Here is a 17,307-nt window from a genome sequence, read left to right as displayed (position 1 = left end):
GAATAAACTATTTTACATTCTTTTTTTGTATTAAGTCTTTGAAATTTAGTGTATGTTTTACACTTAGAATACATCTGAATTTTAGCTAGACACATTTCAAATGCTTGATGGTACATGTAGCTAGTGGGTATGGGAACAGAGATGTTAAAGCCTCCATCAGATTCAGGCTGGCAAATGACTGAGTGGATGAATTCATTCTCCATGATCTTTCTGCTCAAGCATCCTCAGAACCTCCAGGCAGAATTTGGGTCTCTCTCCTCCCTCCCCACAACACTTGGGACATACTCCTCTCTGAGGAGGAGAAGAAACCAGGAAAGACAAGGGGAAAATCTGATTTCCCTCCATATTCTAATGGGAGCCCGTGGCTGGTGCTTGGCATCTGATGATGAAGAAAGCATTGTGAGTTCCCATTAAAGACAGGGTTCAGTGGAGGACCACCTATTAAAATAGCTTTCATGAAGCCATTAAAAATTGTGTCCTAGAACAAAGGTTTTTGAACTGTGTTTCTCAAGTTCTCTTCCCAGGACTTGAGGGTAGGAAAAGAGTGGGGCTCTGACCTTCCTTCCCTTCAACTAGAATTGGTTTGCTTTTATATAACTTATATACTAGTGTTCTGAATAAAAAGCTCACTAAAAAATAGTTTTCTGCAAAAATATTTGAAAGTCAATTTTAGAAGCGTAGCGGTCAAGATAGGTGCAGGAGACCAAAAGGCTGGATTGGCAGCCTGGGATGACTGCATTTCCTAAGGCATTGGTCTTGTTCATGCCTGGTCCTGGTTAAGTGGGAGAACCTAGCTTGGCTTTGAGAATATCATGATCTCATGGGATCCGGGACTGCTACATATCAAGCTAATCGCAGACAAGGAAAGGGCCTTGGGCTAGGCTTCAGAAAAACTGAAGTCTAGTCTTGGCTCAGTCAGACTGGCTTGTGAGACTTCAGATGAGGTTTTGCCCTACTCTGGGTCCCAGAATCCTCCACTGGAAAGCAAGGAGTTGAACCAAGATGACCCCTTTGAGCTGTGACCTTCTATGATATGTTCTTCAAAATAATCATTAAGTATTTAAGGTTTATGCATGTAACATATTGCTCATACTTCTTTAATACCATTTAGGTCATCTTGCTTTGTGCTCCAGTTAATTGTATCTTTGTCTAATGTCTGCCTTCTCCACTAAATATACGTCCTTTGAGTTTGTGTCTGATTCATCTCAGTGTCCACCCACTGGGCCTGGCACAGACAGGCCTGAGCACACATTTGCCTTCAGTATATTGTGGAACAAAATTGCCTTAATAACGCATAACTAGTATGTATGGAAGCGTCAGAGGCCAGGTGAGTTGAGGCTACTTTTATGGCATGGGTTTAGGAAGGGCCAATAAGGCCAGAGGAGAGGGAGACAGGTAGACAGGTGGAGTGTCTACAAAGGCTTCTTGGAGGAAGAAGATAATGAGACAAAGAGGGTAGGAAGAGGGCACAACCCCAGATGGGCTGTTTCTCTCATTTGCTTTCCCTGAATAGGTGAATTCTTGGTAGACAGTGTACATTCGTGTTCACAAGCAGCTGAGGGAAAAGGTCACTGAGCTAGGACATTTAGAAGTGAGACAACATATAAAAGGACTTGGTGAGGTTGGATAGCGAGGTCAGAGACAGGTTCTGGAGGCAAACGGTCCTGGATTCAAATCCTGGTTGTACCACTTACCTTGTGGCTTTTGACAAGTCACATGACCTCTCTTATTCATTCCTTAAACACATATTTATCGAAAACCTCTGGGCCAGGTATAGTGTCACATGCCAGTGATGTAGTGGTGAAAACAAAAAGACAAGCCCCTATCCTGATGTAACTGGCGAGGAAGAGAGATCTTAAACAGGTAATGATTCAAAAGTACAGAGTGCTGTAAGAGTATATGATAGAGCCATTTAGTTTCATTTTAAAATCAGAATGTCAATACTGTGTACTTTGTGGGATTATGAGGATTCAATGAAATAAGCAAACCAAGAGTCTAGCAGATTGCCCAGAGTATAATGAATAAACATTACTTAATTTCTCCATTCACTCATGTTGTTTTCAAGTTATTCTCCCTGATAATTTTTCCTTCTTTCTCAAGGTCAAGTGCTAAAGCTGACTCAGTTCCCCTAAAAACTCAAGATGGAGACAGAGAGGAGGAGAAAGGCCCTCACTGATCTCACCCCTGCCCTGATGTTTTTCAAATGGGTCTTTCCAGCCTGGTCCTCACTGAGTCCCAGCTGCTATGGCCCACCAGTGGCACAGAGGATCTTCTGCTCAGTCCTAGTCCCAGCCTCTTCAAGCTAACCCTAAATCTGAAAGTCTTAGTCGCTTAGTCGTATCCTACTCTTTGCAACACTGTGGACTGTAGCCCACCAGGCTCCTCTGTTCATGGGATTCTTCAGGCAAGAATCCTGGAGTGGGTCGTCATTCTCTTCTCAAGGGAATCTTCCTGACTCAGGGATCGAACTCAGGTCTCCTGCTTTGTAGGCTCATACTTTACAGTCTGATACAACATATCTGAGCTCTTTTTCTCTGATGTGGCTCCAGGGACTCAACTGTCTTTTAATTCCCTGGTCTTCCCTTTCTCAACCTGCCTGAGTAGAAATGGGAGTCTCCCCCTCATTACTCTTCTTATTACCCCCAAAGATAAACACAATGTCTCATTTCATGAAATGAGAACATGATGGACAGAACAGGAGATAGCAGAAAGAACAAACAACGGGAAGTGGCAAATGAAACACATTTCTGGAGTGGCATCCTCTGATCCATTGTGTCCTCCGATCCATTGTTCTTGATTCCCTCTAAGGAAATAACTGGATGAGGGAGGGGGAACTAGGCACATGCCCAATCCTTCAGGAGTGTCCTTCCTCCCAGACTGGCAGTACAATGGTTGTCCTGTTTGCCTCCAGGGCACCTTTGCTTCTTTGAGATTCTCCAAACCGGGTGGTACCCAGGTCATCTGGCATACTCCCCTCTGGGAAATTCTTTCTTCTTCAGCCCTGGTGTGTTCCAGGAGCGGCTCAGCTTGCCCAGAGTCATGCAGCAGAGCCAGGATATGAATCTAGGCAGTGTGACTCCAGACATCCTCCTCCTCCCTGAAAGACTTGTGCACAGCCTTTCTGACTGCTGTCAGCAGTTACTTGTGTAATTCTGTGTTCCCTCACCTGCCCCACATCAATTTCTCTCAAGACATTATCAACAAGTTCTAATTACTCTTCATCTATATATTTCCCCTAAAAACTGAGCTCTTTGGGGGTAAGAACTGGATTGTTATAAACAGGAGCTCAGTAGATGTTAAATGAATGAATGAACATTGGCATTAAGAGTCTAGAACTGATTCTGCAAAGGGAGATGATTCTCTTTGTGAAGCTGGCCTGGAAAGAATTGTTAGAAGCCAAGATTTCTGTCTTCATTCCCTACTCAGCCAGACTTTGGGCAGCTTCTTAGTGATAGCTGTACTTGCCACTTTTAGACACCAGGGAGCAGCACTGATAGATAATACCGCCTAAACTCACGGATTCCTAAACTTTTCTGAGCAGATTTTGGACCCTTTAGCACACTTCTACTGAAGATTCTCACTTTCCAGATGAAAGCTATTGGTAATCAGAAACCCTGTGGTGTAGAGAAAGGACAGCTAAGCTACTTAAAGAACACACATCATTCATTCATTCACTTTTATTGAGTACCAGCTCTGTACTGAGTCTGGTCCTAGCTTGAGAGTATACAATGGTAAATGAAATGAAGTCCTTGATGAGCTCAGAAGCTAATGGGGAAGACTGATACTTACTAGATAATCATAATTTAGCTATTTAAGTACCCTAAGGTATAGCAGAAGACTGGAGAGACAAGGTAAGCCAAGGAGGGAGTCAAAGGAAGGAAGGTGACTTTTGAGCTGACTTTATTATTATTTTGACAAATCATAGCTTTTGGTTCATGCTATACTGTCATCAGTGGTCAAGACATGGCTGATTTATATCACTTGTACTGAGAGTTGAAGGATGGGGAGGAAATCCCAAAGGAGAAAGAGAACATGATACAATTCATCTTCTTAGGTTCAGTTTCTTCATCTGTAGAATAAGTGTAATCTCTGACTTATCTAGCAGAGGTCTTGTGAGGGAGAGTTAAGATAATAGATGTGAAAGCTCTTGCAAATAGTGGAATAGAGGCAAAAAAATTTTAATTAGTTTGATTTAGCCAACATCTGCCGAATGTAGAGTGATGCAAGGGAGATAATCTTGGCATATGGTAAAGGCTTGGTATATAGGTTTTAAGAAAACACTGAGGGGACTTCCCTGATGGTCCAGTGGTTAAGAATCTGCCTTCCAATACAGGGGACTCGTATTTGATCCCTGGCTGGAAAACTAAGCCTGTGTGCTGCAACTAGAGAAGCCCTCACACACCTTAACTAGAGAAAACCCACATGTGGCAGCGAAGACTCAGTGCAGCCAAAAAACCCCAACATTTTAAAAAAAGACACTGAGATGAAAAAACAAAGCAAAACCAATCTCTTGGCTTCCTCCTAAGACTCACAATGTGGTGAGGGGCTCTTACAGAGGCTACACTTACATGAGAACACAATGTGAGGTCAATTGAGGTGAGAGTCACAGCTTCTGATCCAGAAAGATCCATGAGGTCTCAGGTTTTTCCTACCTTGCTGTGCTGTGCTTAGTCGCTCAGTCGTGTCCAACTCTTTACGATCCCATGGACTATAGCCCACCAGGCTCCCCTGTCCATGGGGATTCTCCAAGCAAGACTACTGGAGTGGATTGCCATTCCCTCCTCTAGGAGATCTTCCCAACCCAGGGACTGAACCCAGGTCTTCTGCACTGTTGGCGGATTCTTTACCAGTTGAGCTACCAGGGAAGTCCTTTCCGACCTTACAGAATATTAAAGCTGAACTGGATCAATAACCTGGTACCTACTCATCCTATAGTTGGGTAGACTGAGATCCAGAGGGAAACTAGCTTTTCTGATGTCACATCATGATCTGGGAGTCAGAGATGAGACAAGAATGCTTCTACTGTTGTCCAGGCCATGGTTTTTGCTTTCAGACACCATTTATTTTTAATTGTGGTAAAATACACATAACATAACATTTACATTTTAAATGTGTTAAATACATTCATATTGTTTGGCAACCAATTTCCAGAGCTCTTTTCATCCTGCTAAATGGACACACTATATCTTAAACAACAATTCCCTATCATCCCTTCCCCTCAGCCCTAGTGACCACTATCCTACTTTCTGTGTCTATGAAGTTTCACGACTCTAGGAAACTTATATCGCTGGTGGTAAAGAACCTGCCTGCCAATGCAGGAGATGTAAGAGATGCAGGTTCAAGCCCTGGGTCAGGAAAAAAGATCCCGTTGAGGAGGCATGGCAACCCACTCCAGTATTCTTGTCTGGAAAATCCCATGAACAGAGGAACCTGGTGGGCTACAGCCCATAAAGTCTAAAAGAGTCTGACACGCCTCAAGCGACTTAGCATGAGGCACGAGGAACCTTATATAAGTGGAATCATATAGTATTTGTCCTTCTGTGACTAGCTTATTTCACTTAGCATAATGTCCTTAAGGTCCTTAAGGTTCACTCATGTTGTAGCATATAGAATTTTCTTCCTTTTGAAAGCTGAATAATAGTCCATTGCATATATATATATATATGTATATGTATATATATAGTCATCCATTTACGGACATTTACTTGCGTTGCTCCCACCTTTCAGCTATTGTGAATAATGCTGCTATGAAAACGGGAATTGTTTTCAAATATCTCTTTGAGACCCTGCTTTCAATTTCTTTTGGCATATGCCCAGAAGTGGAATTGCTGCAGCATACGGTTAATTCTATTTTTAGTTCCCAGACACCATTTTAGCCTCACAGGAAATGCAACAGGCTCTAAGAGTCTCAAGGTCTTGGTGTGAATTGGTAATAGACTCTTGCTTCCTGCCTCCAAGACCCCAGCTCTTTCTACCAAATGGGTTTTGCACCCATACCCCCAAAGAAATCACATGGTAGCTAAGAGAAATGATGCACTTGAATTTATTTTATTTTATTTTTTTTGGGAAAAGTCAGCAAGTACCTTTTATTGTGTGTAAAATATTTTAGGAGGTTCCAAGGTATAAAATCTGCTATTTCATTAGAAGTTTTTATTTTTATTTTTTTCATTTATTTTTATTAGTTGAAGGCTAATTACTTCACAACATTGCAGTGGGTTTTGTCATACATTGACATGAATCAGCCATGGAGTTACATGTATTCCCCATCCCGATCCCCCCTCCCACCTCCCTCTCCACCCAATTCCTCTGGGTCTTCCCAGTGTACCAGGCCCGAGCACTTGTCTCATGCATCCCACCTGGGCTGGTGATCTGTTTCACTATAGATAATATACATGCTGTTCTCTCGAAACATCCCACCCTCGCCTTCTCCCACAGAGTCCAAAAGTCTGTTCTGTACATCTGTATCTCTCTTTCTGTTTTGCATATAGGGTTATCATTACCATCTTTTTTTTTTTTTTCTTTTTTAAATTTTTTTATTAGTTGGAGGCTAATTACTTCACAACATTTCAGTGGGTCTTGTCATACATTGATATGAATCAGCCATAGATTTACACTTATTCCCCATCCCGATCCCCCCTCCCACCTCCCTCTCCACACGATTCCTCTGGGTCTTCCCAGTGCACCAGGCCGGAGCACTTGTCTCATGCATCCCACCTGGGCTGGTGATCTGTTTCACCATAGATAGTATACATGCTGTTCTTTTGAAACATCCCACCCTCACCTTCTCCCACAGAGTTCAAAAGTCTGTTCTGTATTTCTGTGTCTCTTTTTCTGTTTTGCATATAGGGTTATCGTTACCATCTTTCTAAATTCCATATATATGTGTTAGTATGCTGTAATGTTCTTTATCTTTCTGGCTTACTTCACTCTGTATAATGGGCTCCAGTTTCATCCATCTCATTAGAACTGATTCAAATGAATTCTTTTTAACAGCTGAGTAATATTCCATGGTGTATATGTACCACAGCTTCTTTATCCATTCGTCTGCTGATGGGCATCTAGGTTGCTTCCATGTCCTGGCTATTATAAACAGGATGCACTTGAATTTAAAAGAGTTGTATTAAGCTTGATTTACTTTCCTTTTTTCTTTTGTGTTTTCTTAGACAAATGAGTGCACAGGCAGGGGGACTGGCTCAGGGAGAAATTATAAATGTATAGTCTGAGATCAATGTAGGCTACAGATGTGCTTGATGTGGCCTATAAAGGGTTTCATACCTTTAAAGGGCTGTATCATTTTTTTTGTCTTTTAAATTTTTTTAAATTTAATTTTAATTTTATATCAGTGTATAACTGACTTACAATGTTGTGTTCATTTCAGGTGTACAGCAAAGTGGTTCAGTTGTATATATGCATATAGTCATTCTTTTTCAGATTCCTTTCCCATAAAGGTTATTACAGAATATTTTTTTAATAAATTTTTAAAAATAATTTTTGAAATTTATTTTTGACTGTGCTGGGTCTTCGTTACCGTGCAGGCTTTTCTCTAGTTGTGGAGAGTGGGGGCTACTCTCTAGTTGCAGTAAGCAGGCTTCTCATTGCAGTGGCTTCTCTTGTTGCTGAGCCTGGGCTCTAGGGCGGGCTCAGTGATTGCAATTTTGGGCTCTAGAGCATGTGTATTTGTGACTCAGTCGTGTCTGACTCTTTGTGATCCAATGGACTGTAGCCTGCCAGGTTCCTCTGTCCATGGGTTTCTCCAGGCAAGAATACTGGAGTGAGTTGCCATTTCCTACTCCAGAGAATCTTCCCCACCCAGGGATGGAACTTGAACCTCCTGCATTGACGGGCAGATTCTCTTCCATTGAGCCGGTTGTTATAGAATGTTGAGTAGAGTTCCCTGTGCTATCAACACATAGGTCAACAGTAGGTCCTTGTTGATAAAGTGGCTATATCATTTAAAAGTCCAGACTTCCATCTTCTCTTAAAGATGATCCAGCAATACTGAGTCCACCTTCCTGCCTGCCGCCAGGGTGCCCCAGTGTCTACTACTCCCTATTACTCTCATCTACTTCTCTCAATAATATTAGCTATTTTCCCACTTTGCTGTTTGAGTTTAAGGCTCTGAGTCTATCAGGGGCTTATCTTCTGTTAGGGCCAGTTTTCCAACACACAGTTGTTACTCAATAAATATTTATACAATCAAAGGAATTAACTTATGTCAATCAGCTTTTGTGAGCACTTACTATGTACAGGGCCTGTGACTGGATGGCCATTTCCCAGAGATGAATAAAGCACAGGCCCTAACCTCTGAAAAGTCATAATCCTGTGGGGTGGTGGAAGACAGATATGTGTATGGTCCAATTTTGGACTTGAGGTGGCTGAGTAGGAGTTTCTGAGGAGAAGATCGTAAACTGTATCTTTCAAAAAATATATATGTATTCATTTATGTGCCTGAGCTGGATCTTGGATGCAGCATGTGAGATCTTCCATCTTTGTTGCAGCACGCAGGATCTTTAAGTCGCTGAATGTGAAATCTAGTTCCGTCACCAGGGATCAAACCCAGGCCCCTGCCTTGGGAGTGCAGAGTCTCAGCCACTGGACCACCAGGGAAGTCCCTTGAATTGTATCTGGAAGAATGAGAAGTCAGCCATGTGAGGGAGTTGATGGGGGGCCCTGGAGAGGAAGAGAGTGTTTAGGCAGAAGCCACAGTAGCTACCAGGGCTGGGAGGTGGCTGAGATTCCATGTGCTTGAGGAACTTAAGACCAGTGTGACTGAAGTTTAATAAGAGAGTGGGGAGGGTGGTAGTAGATGACGTCGGAGGTGTATTTTTATATTAACAGCCTAACTCTTAAGCCCGGCAGCTGTTGGGCAAATCCGTGTTCCCGATCTTCAGATGGCTTGCTCAGAACAGGTAGCTGGCTTAGCACTGTCAGGGTAGGGCCGGGGCCTAATCCCTTCTCCTGCCGCCGGTGCCAAGGACACGGCAGGGCACAGAGCAGGTTTCAGTAAAGATCTGCTGACAGCACACTTGAGAAGAGAACAGGAAGTGCAGGCTGTGTGGAGGGAGGCCCAGCGCTTCTCCCTCTTCATAGGGGCACTCGTTCTCAAGTCGCTAACACCCTCAAGCCACACGCAGAGCTGGGAGAGTGAGATGCAGGGAGGAACCTACACAGGCCCTACCCGCAGAAACCTCAGAGGGGAGTGGGTTGGGGGACGGGTAGGAAAACGGGCTGAGAGAGCTAAGGGAGGGCATCCTACTTAGCATGGATGGCGGGGGGGAGGTCAGGAAGACAGATATGGGGACCTTTGGCCATTTAGGAATGTGTGGGGCAATTTTACCTATAGTGGTTTAGATGCTTCGTTTTGTTTTTCTGGCATCATTCCTTCTGAAAACACTAGCAGGCCCCAATGGGCCTCCCCCCGGGGCGGGTCCTCGCTCTAATTCCCCAACCCTCTGCAAAGGGGCAGGGCCTCCCAACGAGCTCGGATCCGGGCCGCAGCACCCAGCTTTGCCCGCCAGGGGCCGCTGCACAGGGGTGACTAAGCGCGCGGGTTCCTAAGCTGCAGAGAGGCGGAAGCTGATTGGCTGCGGGGCGCGGCGAGAGGGGCGGAGCCTGGGATACCGGCCGGGAGTAGGGGGCTGGGAACGCGCCCCCGGCTGAACCGGGCCGGGTCGTTGTCGCCTCGGGCAGTACCGGGCGGCAGTCGTAGAGTCCAGGCCCTCTGCCCTGCCCGGCTCTAGAGCTGAGGCGAGTGGATCAGCACTGAGGCCCGGAGATCCGGGCTACTGTCATCATCGCCGCCGCCGCCACAGGCCTGGGTTACCTGAGCGACTTGCGTGTCAGGGCCCGTCAGTTTGCGGGCGGTTAGCACGGGAGGGACTCTAGTGGGCGAAAGAGAGGCTTGGGACCCGACCCTTGGCTAGGGAGAGGGATCCTAGCGGAGACTAGTGCGGGCCGGGAGAGCCCTCAGGGGTCTGCGGGCGCCGGGCGGCTGCCTACAACAGGTTATTCCGGGATAAGCCAGGCGCTGGGGCGGGCCCGGGCTTCGCTGGGGGCCGGGCGGCGCGGGGCGGGCCTGCGGGAGAGCACGCCCCCGCCCGCCCCGGGCCCGCCCCGCGCCTCCCGCCCGCTCGCCCGCGAGCCTCTATCCCGGGCCTGGCCCGTGCGCGTCCGCCTGCTGAACCTGGGCATCGCCGGCTGGGGCACGGGACTGGGCGGCATCGCTGACCTCGGCCTAGGAGGCCTGGGATCCCTGAGCCGCCCGCGCCCGCGGGGGCCTGGGAGTCGCACGCCCTCCCCGAACCTGCGCTGCTCGCGGATCCCCAGCGGGGCGAAGCCAGGTGCCCCCTTCTTCTCCTCCTTTCTCTCCCTCCCCCACCCCGGTGCCGCGGGAGTTCCCGCACGCCCACCCCCTCCCCAAGGGGTGTAGCCGGCTGCGGAGCGGACAGCGGCTCCGCGGCCACCTTGTCCAAACTCTCCGGAAGCGGCCGGAGCTGACAGGGCACTCAGGCCGTCGCAGCTCCAGCGGACCCACAGTTGGGCCGGAGACGCCGGCCTTCCTCCGGCTCCCAAACTTGGAGCACTTGACCTTTGGCTGTCGGAGGAGGCAGACTCGCGGGTGGCTGGACAGCTGCGGCACCTCGAGGGCATCTTGCCTGGAGTTCCAGGACAGGGCTCCCGACTTTGCCTCTGAGATCCTGAGGTGTCTCCATCAGGCGCATGTTGACTGAGACCTGGAGTCATGGATGTGTGCGCTCGTCTTGCCCTGTGGCTCCTTTGGGGGCTCCTCCTGCATCACGGCCAGAGCCTCAGCCAAAGCCACAGCGAGAAGGCGACCGGCTCAGGGGCCAATTCCGAGGAGTCCACTGTAGCAGGTAAGGCCTTGCCACGGGCAAGAACTGAGTTGCCCAAGTGGGGAAGTTTGAACAGTTGGTTTCTACACTTGGAATTGATGAAGGACCCACTTACGGCATTGCCAGTTCTTAGGAGTCCAGGAAGTTCTTTCCGTTCAGGAGCTATACTCTTGATGTCTTTGTCTCTTGAACAACTTTCCTCATCCCTCCTCAGGATGTCTTTTGTTGGCAGTGAAAGGCGGTTTGCTTCTGGTGTACCTTTTCCTTTCAGATCAGCAAGTCAAGACCCTGTCTCAGGACTACTTGTCTGGAATAATGGCCTGGGCAGATGATAAGTCTATTGCTCTTGGCCAGTTTCAGCACTTGGCAGCACAGGGGAGGTTGAGGCTACTTGGGCTGGGCAGGGAAAGTCAGGACTGAGCCAGCTCTATTACTCTGTAAGTTAGTGTTGAGGTGTGCCTTTCTATTCCAGTGAGCGTGGGAACCCTATTTCCTCCCTGCCTTAGGTAATCTGCTGTCTCCTAGCTGTGCCCATTTAAAATATCAAAGCAGTTCCTTAGATGGAATGCTGTTTACCACTAGGGAGTTAAATGGACTTTTCTTGACATAGGCATGATATAATTCCTGGGACCACTTGTTGACTTACTCTGTTTCTTCTGACTGATGATGGTAGGAGTTCTACCATATTTTTGATCTGTCCTGCTTTTTCCTGTGTACTCATGGAGCCTTGTCAAGAAAGTAGGCGCCCTGGTGCTCTGTTGCAGAAAAAAAAAAAAAAGAGCACTTTTAAAATTCAGTTGTTTTACACAAGGCTTAGAAGGAATCCAGTTTTTTACCCTCATGTTTCTCACCCTGTCACTGGGATGTGCGCAAAACATTGGGCTGCAGAGTAAGGAGAGTTTATAGCTGGGTTCTTTCTATGGGTGGGCAGGCTCAAGTGAGGGGTCGCCTCAGTGAATACCCATTGATACAAGGAGGAAAAGGAAGTGTAGGTCATGGTGGCCAGGAAGTTTCATGGATGGGTTCCGGGGCTGGCTTTGGTGGTAGACCCTTTCTTAGGTAATCCCCCTTTAAGTTCCTTGCCTGGGCTGGGTGTGATTATAGGTACCCCAAGGGTTGACTTACAAGTGAGGCCAGAAGTTGCCTTATGTATAAGCATGGCACCCAGGATGTAGCTTTGAAGATAGGACCTCCTTGCATATTAATCCTGTTTCTTTACGCATTGTCTGTTTGGCCCCTGAAACTAGCTGAAAGCTTGGTTCTCATTGGGCTGTGAAGGGGAAGACTAGTAGGCAGATGTAGATCAAACTGTGAAGAAGACCTGAGGAGCATTTCTGCTATCCCAGAGACATCCCTGTTTGTAACTAATAATATGTTCCTTTTTCACCCTAAAATATGAGTGCCTAATGTAAAATGAATATGTGTATATATATATATATTGTTTTTTTTGGTCTGCGAGGAAGAGTTCTATATTTTAGACATGTGCTAAAAGGGATGAAGTTTTGAATTTAGGCACTAGCTAGCTGTCAGGAAGATTTGTGTGTTTGTGTATGCCATAGGTAAGAGGCATTCCTTATCTCTCATAACCACCCCCCAGATGAAGCTTACGGAGACAGCCCTCCACACAATGTATTTTAGAGGCCTGGTTGTGTTGATTATACTAAAGCTTCTCTTTGGGGTTATTTCTTCCTCTCAGTTCAGAAATTACTTTCTGTTGTCACAATAATATTGAATTCCAGGCAGGAGATCTTAGAGACCCAGGTGCTGGGAATGGCTATGGTTTGTGGTAAACTGGAGGCCCCAGCACTGTTGTTCTGGTAGGTTGTCCCTTTGCGCCTGTCTGGGACTTTGTCTTCGACTCAGATAGGAACTCGTTTTTGCAGAGAGGTAGTCTGGGCTCATGGACTGGATTTGGTGAGGAGCTTTTTACACAGCCTTTCGATTCCCTCTGTATCCTCAGAACACAGGAGTTTTACTTAGCCTTAAAACAGCCACTTTTCTAAGTCAGATTCAACATATCTAGTCAATTTGTATGTTTTCTAAAGTTTGTGTGTTACAACCACACAGCTATTTTTCCCCACAAAAGTCTTGCAAATGCTCAGTTAGAATGTGGAACAGGTGGTATTATCCCCATTTTTACCGTTGAAGAAACTGGGTCCTATGCTCAGTTTTCTAATTCATAAGACCTAGCCTTCTTCCAACTTCGCAGGCCCTGCCCTGTTAAAGGAGCACTAAGCAAGGGCAAGAGAATGTTAGTTTCCTCCTGGTGAGTTAGTGGGCCCTGGTGAAAGACCCAATAAAAGGGCTGTATTCTCTGGAGGGTCTTCTGCAGGGGCCATAAAATTGCATTTTTTGTCTTGTTGGATGTATATGCCTATCATAAAGGTCTGGCTCTCTAGGGAAGGCAGGTGCTCTGCTAGGAGAGCTTACTGAGCTGTAGAGAGGCCATTCCTGTCACGTCTGGCTCTTTGGTGCCTGTATACCCAGCTGTGCTAAATTACTTTTTCTGTAAAGATCTGTGCTTGATGGTGGTGCTGCTCTGGGGCTGGCACTTATGAAACTGGCCTGAAATTGATGCTTGGAACCTCCCTTAGTCTCTGGACTCCTTGTCTCTAGAAATTCAAAATGTTTCCTGCAGAATGTGTGTGAGTCTGGAGTTGTGACTGCCAGTGTTGGTTGAGGGCCTCTGCTCAGAAACTGTGGTTTGACTCAGCAGGGCTAGAACAGGGCCTTGGAGGAAAAGCATCTAGGCGGTCTACGAAGTGCAGGTTGGCTTCTCAATCAACTACTAATGGAGTGGGAGGCCAGAGTCCTGCCTGCCCACCCAGCTAGCTGCTGCTGCCTCCAAGGCTATAAATGGCCTGGCCATCTTGGTGGCTATGCTAATTTTAGCTGAGGGTAGCTCCCGGAACTGGACTGGGGCCAAGAGCAGGTGGGTGGGGCTTGGCTGAGACTAATATTGGGGGATGGGCAGAGGGTCACTCTAATCCTAGGGCAGCTAGGACATCACCTGCACCCACACCTCAGCTTTGACAGTCATCCTTAACTAGGTTAATTTATTTAGCAAACATTGGACAGTGTCAGTTCATGTGCTCTTTATTCGGCAAACATTTGAGTATCTGCTCTGGGTCAGGCTCTGTGTTTGGTGTTGGGAGTTTATTTATTTAAATATTTGTTTGTTTGCTTATTTATTTATCTGACTACGCTGGGTGTTAGTTGCGGCATGCGGCAGGATCTTTGATCTTTGTTGGGGCATGTGCCATCTTTAGTTGCTGTATTCGAGCTCTCAGTTGCAGTATGCAAACTCTTAGTTATGGCATGTAGCATCTAGTTCCCTGACGAGGGGTGGAACCCGAGTCCCCTGCATTGGGAGTCTTAGCCAGTGAACCACCAGGGAAGTTCCGGTGTTGGGATGAACAAAACAGACATGTTCTCTGGCCTTATGGAGTTTATAGTCTAGTGGGGAGATAGAAGATAAATAAATAAATGTAGTATCTTGTGGTAAGTACTGTGGAAGAAAACATGGAGTGCTGTGGCAGAGAATGAGAGGAGAAAGAGAGGTCGCTAAAGTAGGAACCTAGTGCCTGGTAAGACATTAATAACATCACTAACATCAACAATAATAGCAACTGACATTTTTTAGTGCTTACCGTGTGGCAGGCACTATTCCAAACATTTTATTTCTTTTAATTCTTAAAGCCATTCTGTGTGCTTGGTATTATCTCTGTTTTATAAGTAAGGAAATGAAATCATAAAGAGGTCAAGTAACTTGTCCAAGGTTGTGCGATAGTAGGGAATAGAGCCAGAATTTGAACACTGGCAGTCTGACTCTTCTCCCCGTCTCCACCTCAGCCACCACCAGCCACTAAGTTATACACTCTTTCAAAACTTTGTGGTAAAGGCTATAGTAGAGGTGTGATATATACATACAAAGGGCTGTGGGAAGCCCAGAGGAGCAAGTGACTAACCCTGCCTGGGAGAGCTGGGGGAGGCTTCTCAGTTTCCTCCATAATTTTTCTCAGATCTTAGGGAGATAAAAAGTGGTTGCCTAACTCAAAAGTTTAGAGGTGGAAACATCAGTTAGTTCAACTTATTTTTTACATGTGAGGAAACTGATGTCCGGAGAGACATCACACAGAAATTCCACAGTGGGTTATTAGTAGAACTAGACAAAGACATTTGAGTCAGGGACCCAGGCTTAATCAGTTATTCAAACCACAAGTCCAATTAGAAGGAACCTAGGGCTACAAAGAAGTCTAGTTTGGGAGTAGGGGTGGGGATATATATTTAGAGAATATTAAATACAACATAATACACAGGTTTAATGAAGCAAGCAGGGAAGACAGTGTAGGCTAAGGATTAAAAGAGCTCTGCGTGGGCTGAGCTAGGCTAAGGTGGCTGGGGAGGGCTTCCTGGAAGGAGGGGTTGGGCGGAGGCAAAAGAGAACCTGGTGGGGAGTAGTCTGACTTGGGGATTGTTGGAGGAAAGGAGGTATTGTAAAGTCTGGATCACCAGTGTGAGCACACGGGGTCTCTTTGGCTGCTGAACAATAACTGGGCAGAGTTGCTTCATAGTTGGCCAACTACCTCACATGGAGGCCAGTAGACAGGAAAATTGCAGTCACGTGAGATCTGTGGCAGGTCTGATAGCTACTATAATTTTGAAGTAATGATGATCGTGTGTAATATTTGAAGATGTCTTCACCAATGTAATGTGGCATGGGAATGTCTGTAATTTCTGTTGGTGACAAAATCGTAGGTGGTGCTAATAATATTGTGGTTGGTTTTAATATATAATTGAAGGAAATGCTAACTTTCAGTAAGAGAATACTGAAAATAAGATATAATTTCTTTCCATTCAAATTCACAAGCCCTCCTGAATTCTTCTCCTGGGCCCCTTAGGAATGTGGAGCCTTCATGCTAAGAACTCCTGTTCTCTGACAAGGAGGGGATGAGATCTTATGGGGAGGGTTTCCTAGGTCTCCAAAGGACTTAGCTTTGAGCTCCAAGGGGCCCCTCATTTCCTGCTGAGTGGCTTTGAGATACAGTGCTGAGTGACTGCATGGGCATACTGTGGTATACTACCCTTTGTGAGAAATTCTCCAGGAAACCCTGTAGCTCTGGCTGTCACACTTTTTGGGAGAGAGAAAGATACCAAACTGGGTCTCCAACAGAGCTTTCTTTTTTTTGTTACTGCTAATTAAAAAAAAAAATTACAATCTATGAAGATATACAACTAAATATAAAGACTAATGCATTGAATACCCATGTGCTACAACACAGTTTAAGATGTCAACTAATAATAATACAGAGCTTTCTTTATTACCTCCTGGGTACTACATATAAAGTTCTAATGTAACACATGGCACATTGTACAGATGTTTACTCTCTTGCAAGCGTAAGCTGTTTGTGGAAGAAGGGAGGAGGAGTTGTACTTTGTCTATCTCTGTTTTTATTGGGCTCAACCTAAAACCTCTATTAAAATTTGTTAGAAAAGCTGGAATCAGGGCCTGTTTGAATGGATTGCATTTTCTCTCTTCCTTTCAAACCTTTTCGTATATCTTGGTAACCATTAAGATCATGGCATCTGGTCCCATAACTTCATGGCAAATAGATGGGGAAACAGTGGAAACAATGGCTGACTTTATTTTTCTGGGCTCCAAAATCACTGCAGATGGTGATTGCAGACATGAAATTAAAAGACGCTTACTCCTTGGAAGGTAAGTTGTGACCAACCTAGACAGCATATTAAAAAGCAGAGACATTACTTTGTCAACAAAGGTCCATCTAGTCAAGGCCATGGTTTTTCCAGTGGCCATGTATGGATGTGAGAGTTGGACTGTGAAGAAAGCTGAGTGCTGAAAAATTGATGCTTTTGAACTGTGGTGTTTGAGAAGACTCTTGAGAGTCCCTTGGACTGCAAGGAAATCCAACCAGTCCATCCTAAAGGAGATCAGTCCTGGGTGTTCATTGGAAGGACTGATGTTGAAGCTGAAACTCCAACACTTTGTCCACCTGATGTGAAGAGCTGACTCATTTGAAAAGACCCTGATGCTGGGAAAGATTGAGGGCAGGAGAAGAAGGGGACGACAGAGGATGAGAAGGTGGGATGGCATCACCGACTTGATGGACATGGGTTTGGGTAGACTCCGGGAATTGGTGATGGACAGGGAGGCCTAGGCATGCTGCGGTTCATGGGGTCGGCAAGAGTCAGACACGACTGAGCGACTGAACTGAAATAAACTGGTAACCATTCTGGGCTTTTCCTCAACACTTGGAGGTGTTGCTCACCCAGAGCACTCTGTATTTTCATTGAAGCTCAGATCTGTTTTCCCTTTTCAATGTATTGTTTTATGTTATCCTTAACTTTGGAAGTAGATAGAGCTGTTTTTATTATTATGCTTGGTTTTTGTTTTTTTTGGCTTCACCACACAGCAGGCAGGATCTTAGTTCCC

The 17,307-nt window shown here is 45.8% G+C and overlaps 1 protein-coding gene across 3 annotated transcripts in view; it reads left to right on the top strand.

The window, feature by feature from the left end:
• The first annotated feature begins 9,634 nt into the window (after positions 1-9,634).
• STIM1 (stromal interaction molecule 1) overlaps positions 9,635-17,307 on the top strand; it is a 195,690-nt gene continuing 188,017 nt past the window's right edge. Inside the window, exon 1 of one of the 3 annotated variants that reach the window (XM_043480934.1) lies at positions 9,635-10,874. In XM_043480934.1, coding sequence (XP_043336869.1) covers positions 10,742-10,874 — 133 coding nt within the window. In that variant the 5' untranslated portion in view covers positions 9,635-10,741. The remainder of the gene's footprint in view (positions 10,875-17,307) is intronic. The other 2 variants (XM_043480935.1, XM_043480936.1) reach the window with 2 other exon arrangements.

The sequence above is a fragment of the Cervus canadensis genome, chromosome 11 (genome assembly GCF_019320065.1).
Source record: "Cervus canadensis isolate Bull #8, Minnesota chromosome 11, ASM1932006v1, whole genome shotgun sequence".
In the NCBI taxonomy this organism is placed as follows: Eukaryota; Metazoa; Chordata; class Mammalia; order Artiodactyla; family Cervidae; genus Cervus; species Cervus canadensis.
The sequence above is the reverse complement of the archived record's forward strand: the minus strand, read 5'-3'. Positions and strand labels throughout refer to the sequence as shown.